General features: G+C 31.6%; 1 protein-coding gene across 1 annotated transcript; it reads right to left on the bottom strand.

Annotated features, from left to right (window-relative positions):
* Positions 1-1,946: 1,946 nt before the first annotated feature.
* LOC139429687 (uncharacterized) lies at positions 1,947-6,356 on the bottom strand. Its single transcript, XM_071195620.1, has one exon. It carries the CDS (start codon positions 6,354-6,356, stop codon positions 1,947-1,949), a length of 4,410 nt encoding a protein of 1,469 aa, XP_071051721.1.
* Between the last annotated feature and the right edge of the window lie 4,343 nt (positions 6,357-10,699).

Raw genomic sequence — 10,699 nt, 5'->3', positions numbered from 1 at the left:
ACTAATTGCTTTTGTTTATTTGAAATTCGGTCAGGAAACGATTTCAGAAAAAGGTTTAACGGTTTTAAATGAATTAATATGAAAATTTGAAGTTTAATTAAGGAAATTAAGAAATTAAGGAAAATGCGAATAAAGTTGCATATGTGGGTGGTGATAAGGTATCAATTTTTGGATTTTTCTAAATCGGGCGGAAACTGTAGGAGGTCGGGGTAATGTGGGAAGTATATTCGGATGTTATTAATTTTTCGGAATTAAAAAAAAAATGTTATTTCGTTACATTATTAACGAAGAAACGTAGTTTATTTTTAATTATATTATTTGTATTTTTTTACAATTAGATGACTTATTTCTTTTCAACTAGAACATTTCTTTCGACTGTTTATAATTAACGCGCTCGTACTTCTGCGTCGAGACCATAAGACCGGTACAATATTGTGCTGCTTAAGTTTTATGTGTCGAGAATATTTGACTACACAAATCGTACATACGTGATTCTCCGGTGTTTTGCATTCTATATAGAGCGATTGTAGCGTACACATAGAAATTATAACTTTTATCAAATTACCTTATTATCATAAATTACCTTTGTTACCATTTTTGTTGATTTCGATGTAAATATCATTCGATTATAAGCAACCAACCAGACAACACGTCTGCCTTTGCATTTTAATTTTTAAAAACTGTTAAAATTATTTAATTACTACAACTCTTTAGCGACCAAGAGGTTCTACTTCATTTATTCGCCAATCTTTGTCTTCGCAGATATTTCAGTACTTCCTCACACGTTGTATCTACAACACAAACAGGATTCTACTAAATTCCTTTCGGCTGCTAAGGGAAATTCGATAAATACTAATGACAAAAAATTATTAACGTGATCATTAAATCTTAGAAGAAATTACCCTTTCATATTTATTATAGCCGATGTTAAAAAAACAATTATCTGTGCCGATTTTTTACATAAATACGGTATCTTATTAGATATTAAAAATCGTCCTTTAATTGATTTGGAAACCAATCTATGTTCAATACGTTTAATCCAACGAACTAATTCAACTTCACCAAAACTATTTTCTATTGAAACGAAATTTAAACAACTTTTAAAATGCTACTCAAAATTAATTTCTCCCCCAGATTTTTCTTCCCCAGTGATGCATTCTACAAATCACCATATCATTAAAAATTTAATATTGCTAAAAAAAAATTTGAAACTATCGTATCTTTAGGTATTTTTCATCATTTTCGTCCATGGTTGGGGACCCTGTGGAGATTATCATCATCTAAATTTTAACTGTTCTTGATCGTTACCCTCTTCCTCACATACAAGACTTCAACTTGCATTTAAATAACTGTACAGCACTGTTTCTTTAAAAGAGCTACAAAGATTCTTAGGTATGATAAACTTTTATCATATATTCATTCGTTCATTCATTAGCACCACTGTATAATTTAACACCTGGTCTAAATTCTAGTAAAGACAAATCAATCTCTTCATGTTCAAACAAACATGAACTATCATTCACTCAAGAACTTCTTACTTTTACGATATTAAGACTCTTTTTCTCGTCGATGTTAATTATCAGAAAATTATACGACTTCTTCAATATGATAATGTTTATTAACAATTTTATTAATTACAATCTTATATTGACTTTTTCATATTATTTATATTTTTCGTTAATCATTTTTTTTATTATAAAAATACAGTAGTCGTAGCCCACTTTTTATAATTAGTTTTTTTTTTAATATTTTGATTCACAACAACTTGCGCCCGGTGAAATCAGCCTTTTGATGGTAGAAATCTACTTTTCTGACATCCAATAGGCTGATTCTCATCACAAGTAAGCATTTGCCCAACTCAAGGTTTTATGGTCTCTTAATTAAAACATTGGGCAAATAATAACATGATAAATTCGTCTAATATTTAAGTCACAAAACAATAACTCTTACATCTCAACATTATAACGAGATAACGAATCGACGTTGCCACACATTTTTCCAGGCTTATAAACTACCGTAAAATCTAACGTTTGTAAAGAAAGCGCCCATCTTAATAGTCTAGCGTTTTTATTACTCATTTGTTTTAACCAAGTCAGAGGACAATGATCTGTTTCAATAATAAAATGAGTTAAATATAGGTACGGTTTTAATTTATTCACTGCCCAAACTAATGCAGCACATTCTAACTCACTTGCACTGTAAGCTTGTTCTCTCTCAGTTAGCTTTTTGCTTAAGTACAGTATAGGGTATTCTTTATTTTCGTCATCACGTTGGGATAAAGTAACTCCCATTCCTCGTTTTGAACAATCAGTTTGTACTATAAATTTTCTTTTATAATCGGGAGCTTTTAACACTTTAGTACTAGTTAATTCTTGTTTTAAATTATTAAATGCGTTTTCCTTCTGTTCATCCCATTCAACCTTGTTTTTGGCTCCTTTTCGTAAAGCGTCTGTTAAAGGACTAACAATTTCTGCATAATTTGGTATGTAATGGTTATAATATCCAGTTATCCCTAAAAAGATTCTAATATCTTTTTTTGTTACCGGTCGTCGAAATTCTTTTATTGCAGCTACTTTTGCTTCAGATGGAGTTCTATAACCTTGTCCTATTTTATGTCCTAGATAAACAACTTGAGCTTTTCCCCACTCACATTTCTTTGCCTTTATTGTAAGACCTGCCTTATGCATAGCTGTAAACACAAGTCGCAAATGTTTCAAATGATCTTTCCATGTCATTGAATGTATTGCTATATCATCTAAATAAGGTTCGGCAAATTCGTTATAACCTTCCAAAATTTTATCCATTAATCTTTGAAAAGAAAATGGAGCGGATTGAAGTCCGAATGGCAAAGTTACTGGTTCAAATACTCCTCGATGAGTTATAAAAGCTGCATATTTACTTGCACGCTCAGTCATTCCAATTTGCCAGTAAGCTCGTACAACATCTATAAGACTTAAATATTTTGCGTTACTACACCGTTCCACACAAGCTTCTATGTTAGGTATTGGGTGTTGTTGAGGTATGGAAATAGCATTTAAAGCCCGATAATCTATTACTGGTCTTGGTTCTTTACCTTCTATTTCTATTATAATCATCGGCGACGAATATGGACTGTCACTTGGTTTAATTACGCCTAAGTTAAGCATTTTATCTATTTCTTCATCTATGATTTCTCGTACTCTCGGAGATTGTGAATACGGTTTGGTTCTGATAATCCTTTCTTCTTTCAAAGCAATATCATGTTGAACCAAATTGGTTCTACCAGGGCGATTTGAAAATAACCCAGGAAATTCTCCAATTAAATTCTCCAAATCCATTCTTTGCTCTTCTGTAAATTCTCCAATTCCCTTTGATTGTTGTAAAACTTCTGTAGCCAGTAAAGTTGCTTCCTCTTTCTTTTCCAATTTATATATATTCATTTCTGTTTCTTCTTCCCCCGAAGATGTTACGTACATTGCAACTATTTCAGGTTTTTCATAATAAGGTTTCAATAAATTTACATGTATAAGGGTTTGCTTTCTTCTTCCAGTTAGGTCTTCTAATATGTAATTGGTATCTGATATTTTCCTTACTACTTTCTTTGGACCTTCCCATTGCATTTGTAATTTATTCGTTCTAGCTGGCTGATATATCATCACTTTATCCCCTTCTTTGTAAATAATTTCCTTTGCTTTTTTATCATAATATTTCTTTGATTTATTCTGTGCTTCTTTCATACTAATTTCTACAATTTCTTGCATGTTTTTCAATCGTTCAAGTAATTTCAATACATAACTAACTACTGGTTCATTAGTATCTCTGCCATTCCATAAGGCTTTTAACATACTTAATGGAGATCTAATTTGCCTTCCATAACATAACTCCGCAGGACTGAAACCATGTGCCGCATGTGGCGCACTTCTTACGGCAAATAATGCTTGATCAATGTACTCGTCCCACTCTTTTCCATGTTCGTAACTCAAAGCTCTGAGTATTCTTTTAAACACTCCATGAAATCTCTCTACTGCATTTGACTGAGGATGGTATGCAGAGCTGTGGATTATTTTAATACCACTTTGTTCCAAAAATTCCGTAGTTAGGTTGCTAACAAACACTCTCCCCAAATCTGTCTGTATCTCTGAAGGGAAACCAACTCTAGAAAATATGCTCAATAATCCTTTTACCACTGATTCTGAGTCAGCTACTTGTAGTGGTATTGCATCCGGAAATTTAGTTGCACAGCACATCAAGGTAAGTATGTACCTATTTCCCTTTTCCGTTTTAGTCAAAGGTCCGACAATATCTACATTTACTTTCTTGTACGGTTCTGTTATAATTGGAACTCGGCACATAGGCGCTTTTACTTTGTCTGTGCTTTTCCCTACACGCATACATACGTTACAATATTTTATTTTATTCTTGACATCTTTATTTAGTTGTCTCCACCAGTAATTTTGTTTTATTCTTGCAACCGTCTTTTTACATCCTAAATGGCCCATCCACATATTATCATGCGCAATATCCATTATCTTCCCTCGTAGACTTGTTGGTACCACTACTTGTTCATAGTGTCTTCCTAATTTGTCTACAAATCTTCGGTGCAATATTCCATTTAAGATTTTAAATTTAACACCATTTTTGTCCTCTTTAATCTCTGCTTTATCATAGTATTCTTTCAACGTAGGGTCTCCTCCCTGCAACAACCTCAGTTTATTAGGATTTAACTTTGTTATATCATCATAATCAGTTTTTCCTTTAGGAATTATCAACATTTCTTCTAAAACACTTTCTTCCTTCTTTTGTTTATCCTTTTCATTTACTTTATTTTCCTGTTCTCTTAATTCTTTATGCTTTTCATTTTTCTGATTTTGTTCTACTGGAATACTTTGTTGTTCTAATTTTAATTTTTTTGATTTTGATCGGGTTAATGCAAATACATTTTGTACATTATCCACATTACTGAACATTTCCCACGTTCTATTTGACAATAGATACGAGTATCCGTTTGGCAAATTACTTGTAACTGCAGCTTCTGTTTCAAGTTCTCCTATTTCTGGTAAATTTAATTTTACTACAGCCACTGGTAAAGCCACACTTTCTTCATTCAGTACTCCTCTAACATGTACATATTTCCCAGAATAATGTTCTGTTTTGACAATGTTTTTATGTACTACATCATAACTCGCAGCACTGTCTCTCAAAATGTTTACTTCCTTACCATTTATTTCCCCTTTTAAAGTATATGGAGCAAATAATTCTTCAACTTCTTTCTTAGTATTTAAGGTAGCTACTACTTGCTTATTTTCTTTGCTTTCTTTGAAATTAGGACATTCTTTTGATCCTTTAAAATGACCTATTCCTCCGCAAGCATAACATTTAAATGGTCTTCGTTTATCAAAACTTCTCTTATCTCCTTTCCTTTCGCTTTCTGTTTCCATATTGGAAGGATTATTCTGATTCGTTTCCCTTTGTGTTGATGTTTTATGTTCCTGCTTAAATTTATTATATCCATTTCTATCATTAATAGGACCCCTCTTCGAAATGTAAACATCTGCTTGTTCCGCTGCTTCTTCAATTGATTTTGTTTTATTGTGATCTTCAACCCAAAATCTCATTTCAGATGGTATTGAACTGTAAAACTTTTCTAAACATATTAATTGTATTAATTTATTTATATCACTGCATATCCCTTCGCATTTAATCCATTCTTTAAAATTATTCTTCAATTGATAAGCAAATTCAGCATAACTCTGATCAAATTTCTTTTTACTATATCTAAATTTGGCCCTAAAGACCTCAGAAGTTAACTGATATTTTTTTAATAAACTGGCTCTAACTTTATCATAATCCTTCGCATCTTCTTCGCTTAATCTAGCCACAACTTCATTTGCGGCCGGTGACAATACACTGGTCAATCTCAGTGGCCATGTTTCTTTCCCGCAGTTTAATTGAATACAAACCCGTTCAAAGTTGATCAGGAATAAACTCATATCACCGTTATCTTTAAATGGTTGTAAATACTTATTCATATTAAAACTATTGATATTAGAATTACTAAAATTAGAATTCTCAGAAATACCTTGCACCCTAAACTGTGCAAGTTTTACTTCAGTATCTAACTTAGCAATCTCTAATCTTTCAATTCTCTCTTTTTCTTCTTTTTCTTTTTTTTCTATTTCAATCTTTTCTAATCTACCCTTTTGAGGATTTTCAGTCCAAGTCATTATTTCTATTTTAACCTCATCTACAGTGTAGTTAGAATTTATTATTTCTTTAATTATTTCTAATTTTCTTTTCTTTTCAGGTAATTCAAATAACTGTGAAATATATTTTAACTCATGCACCGTGAAAATACTAAATTCAGCCTCAGAACTCATTTTATTTTTGATACAGACTAATAACGTAACCTTTTATTTCAATTAATAGTAAAATTAATACAATTTCTTTACAGTTAGATTAAACTGATCCAACTTACAAAATAATAGCAATTGGTTGTTTATTTGTTATAAAAACTCTTTCAATGAGACCACAAAATCTCAAGTGAAAACAAATGCTACTTACTATTTGTAATTCCTGTTGAATTTCTATCTTTTCTAATTTGAACTACGTTTCTGCTTTCGGTTGCTGTTGCTCCGTGAGCACCGCTTCTCCGTCCAGTCGCTGTTCTGCAAATTTCGCTTTCCTTTCTGGTCGTTGTTGCCCTTTGAGATTCGCTTCTCCTTCCGGTTGCTGTCGTCACGTGAGCTTCGCTTCTCCTTTAGGTCGCTGTTATCCCGTGATCTTTGCTTCTCCTTCCGGTTGCTGCCGCTTCTTGAGCTTCGCTTTCTTCAAATCAACATCGAAACAAGGATACAATTTCTCTTGTTGTGGAATTCGTGCTGATCGGACTATCCCACCGATATGCCACCAGTTATTAAGACTCTTTTTCTCGTCGATGTTAATTATCAGAAAATTATACGACTTCTTCAATATGATAATGTTTATTAACAATTTTATTAATTACAATCTTATATTGACTTTTTCATATTATTTATATTTTTCGTTAATCATTTTTTTTATTATAAAAATACAGTAGTCGTAGCCCACTTTTTATAATTAGTTTTTTTTTTAATATTTTGATTCACAACAACGATAACACTTGCGCATCCATCTATTCATGCGTCGCTTTCGTTAACTACTAATGCTTCAAATATAGGTATGGGAGCAAGGTAAATCGAACATTGTGGCAGACACATTGTCACGAATCAATGTCGATTGCCTTGAAGATCAATACCCAAACTTACAGATGATTAAAAATGCTCAGGACCAAGATCAACAATTACCTTATTTAATCAACAAACAATCAGCTTCCAAATGCAATTATAACTAACTTATATTTTTATCTGAAACAAAAATTGCAGGCTTAAATTTAGTACTTTGGTGCGACATTACTTTGACATCCCCTAAAATATATATACCTTAAAAATATAGAAGAGTAATTTTTAATAAATTTCATTCTTTAACTTATTCAGGTTTTCGTTCTACATTACACAGTGTTAAATCTCGCTTCATTTGGCCTCATATGTCAAAGGACATACAATTTTGGACAAGAATGAGATGTCTCCAGTAGCAAAAAAACAAAGATCCATCAACATACCAAATCCCTTGTTGAGAAAATATCCATTCCTAAAGGACGATTTCAGCATAACCATATAGATTTATTAGGACCTTTAGTATCTTTAGGATGTTCTTATGTCCTCACAGTAATCGACCGCTTCACACTTTGGCCTGAAGCTTATCCTATAAATGATATTTCATCTTCTTCAGTAGCAAACACTCTTCTCCGTGAATATCTTTCCAGAATCGGCATACCACAATCTATCACACCCTTTTACAATTTTACAAGCACAGGACTCTCAAAACCGCCATAACAGCCATAGGAAATGTCGATAGGTGGAATCACGAACCACCAATAATCCTGTTGGGATTCTGATTCTCTTTAAAAGAAGATCGGCGTTGTTCTCCCGCTGAGTTAGGCAACTACTTTGTCTTCCTGGAGAATTTTCTATAAATTCACATCATTCTGTTGACACAGAACCTCTCCTATCTAGTTTGCGCAATACATTTTCAAATTTAAAGCCTGTACCAATTTCATTCCGTTCTACTTCTAAACCTTAATAATCAACCTTAAGAACCGTACATAAGAATTTGTTAAATACTAAATTTGTGTTTCTAAAGTTAGAACATCGTCCATCCCTCTCTCTGCAGTTAGAAGGGCCCTTCTAAATTATAAAAATATTGAAAAAAAAGCTTTATTATTTCGCGAAATAACAAAAACTTACTTTTAGTATTCATCGTTTACAACCAACATTTTCTTTAAACGACAACGTCATTAATTTTTGTGACAATGTCACTATTAAACAGAAAATACATAGTCACCTGTCAGTTTTGACAACCTTATTTTAAAATTGTCATTTTGAATTATTTACAGTTTACATGTAGCGTACTTATCTACTAAAAATTATTAGTTTTTTGTAAAAGATCTAGTTTACGTTATTTTGGTTAGTATGATTTTATTTATAAGTACGAAGGCATTCACGGCCGGTGTTAATTAAACTAAAACTAGAACTAACACTAGCACTATCATGTGGCATCCGAACGTCAAACATTTTTTTCAAAAAACGCACGGGTTAACCCGAAAGTTTCTAGTTGTAGGTCTAGTGTTAGTTCTAGTGATAGTGCTAGTGTTAGTTTAATGATTTTGTTTATTATTTTCATTATGTTTTTCGATTTTGTCAATGAAATAGAACATTAAAAATCAATACGTGTTTATGGCATTGTTAGAGTTGGAAATATTATTTATAATGAATACTAACTCCACAACGGCTTACAAAAGCAGAATCATTTTTCACATAAATTACACCAAATAGTGGTCATGTTTGTTATGAAATAATATTGAATTATAAAGAACATATTGAAATATGTTCTTATTTATACTGTAGTTAGAAACGTGGTGTTACATCTCTCCTTTTTTATTTATTTTTTTATTGATATTGTAGTAATTCAGGCTGATACGAGTATCTGATAGTATCTGATTTCATTTTTAATGAAAAAATATGACTACGTTTTCACCTGTCAGTTGAGAATCGATATTGCTCATGAAATTATCGATAAAACTTCTTACAAAGACTTATTAATGCGATCTTTCACTTAATCAATAATAATCTATGCCGTAATATTTCTAGAAAGTAATAAAATTTCCATATCCATTCCAAAATCTTATTTTAAAAATTCACCGATAATGATAAAGACATTTAAAACCATATTGTTCCTGAAATTGAAGAAATTAACCAACAAATCGATAATAATATCTGATAATCATTATTTCTGGAAAAAAGAAAACATATTTGAACTATTTTGATCGACATTGCATGTCGTTCCGAAATTTTACATAAATTATCTTTTAACGTACTTTGTATAACCAAAATTTATATTATTTTTGAAATAATCCACGATTGTCAGTAGCATAGTCGCTACGCATTTGATAGAAAATTGAAGTACCGACACTTGAAAAAATAACAATAACAATCAAAGTTGAATCGTAGAAGAAGACGCACCCTTTTGTTGTGAACGCGTTCGACAATGAAAATATACTAAAAAAAAAAACATAACCCCGATCATAGTGAAGAAGAAGAAGAAATAACCTAATGTGAGTTTGAATATTAAAAAAAAACTAGCAATTAAAAAAAAAACTAATTTAATCAAGTGTATAAAATTGTTTATTAAAAATTCGTGAACATTTAAAACACTAACTGAGACGATAATCAGAATACAAAAAGGAAGAATAAATTAAAACAATCGATTTGGATTTGGACATCTAGCGTGAGAGTGTGGAATCACCGAGGATTTAAGTTGATAGAGGAGGCGTATATAGAAACCATTGTTTGAAGGAGAAACAATTTACTTGTAATTAAGATAAGTCTTTGATTAATTTTTTTTGTTGTTCATTAAAAATTCGAATTTTGAAAATTTTATTTTGATTTAGGATATTCAGTCCGAGTTAACAACATCAAATGATATAAAATTTAAGTTCGTATTAATAATTAAATAATTTATTAAGTTGTTTTTTTTGTTTTTTTTTAATTAAATTTTTAATTCATCGATATATATATCATCAATATTCAATCGTTCACCAATACAATATATTTTCATATAAGTACGAAGGCTTTCACGGCCGGTGTGAACCTTCTTCAGAAACTGGTTCGAAGTCACTTCGAGTTTCTGAAGAAGGTTGCAACATGGCATCCGAAACGTCAAACCTTTTATTAAAAGACGCACGGCAAAACCGGAAAGTTTCTAGTGTTAGTTCTAGTTTTAGTTCTAATCTTAGTTTAATATATTTTCAAGTGAAAAAATCGCAAAGTGGACAGTTGGCGGCACACTCAAAAATCGGGTACTTTTTTCATTTACTTCGCGATAAAAAGAAAACCGCGGAGCCGAAAATTCAAATTCACATTCAATGGTACGTAGAAATGTTTAGTAATTACAACAAACTTTACCGCAATCTTTTTCATCAAGCGGTTGCGAAGATATCGATGTCTAAAGTGAGAGGCCTTGACTTTCAGCACGGATAGTAGTGTTCGTGATTTTTATCGGTGTGCATTGGTTGTAGTAAGTCTTAACGTAATTTATTTTAATTTAAGGATTATTATTTGTTAAATATGAACAAAGAATGTGATGT

Source organism: Onthophagus taurus, chromosome 4 (genome assembly GCF_036711975.1).
Source record: "Onthophagus taurus isolate NC chromosome 4, IU_Otau_3.0, whole genome shotgun sequence".
Classification (NCBI taxonomy): domain Eukaryota; kingdom Metazoa; phylum Arthropoda; class Insecta; order Coleoptera; family Scarabaeidae; genus Onthophagus; species Onthophagus taurus.
This window is presented reverse-complemented; position numbering and strand designations above follow the sequence as displayed.

Coding starts and splice junctions, on each gene's coding strand:
- LOC139429687 (XM_071195620.1), bottom strand. CDS start 6,356: ATGAGTTCTGAGGCTGAATTTAGTATTTTCACGGTGCATGAGTTAAAA.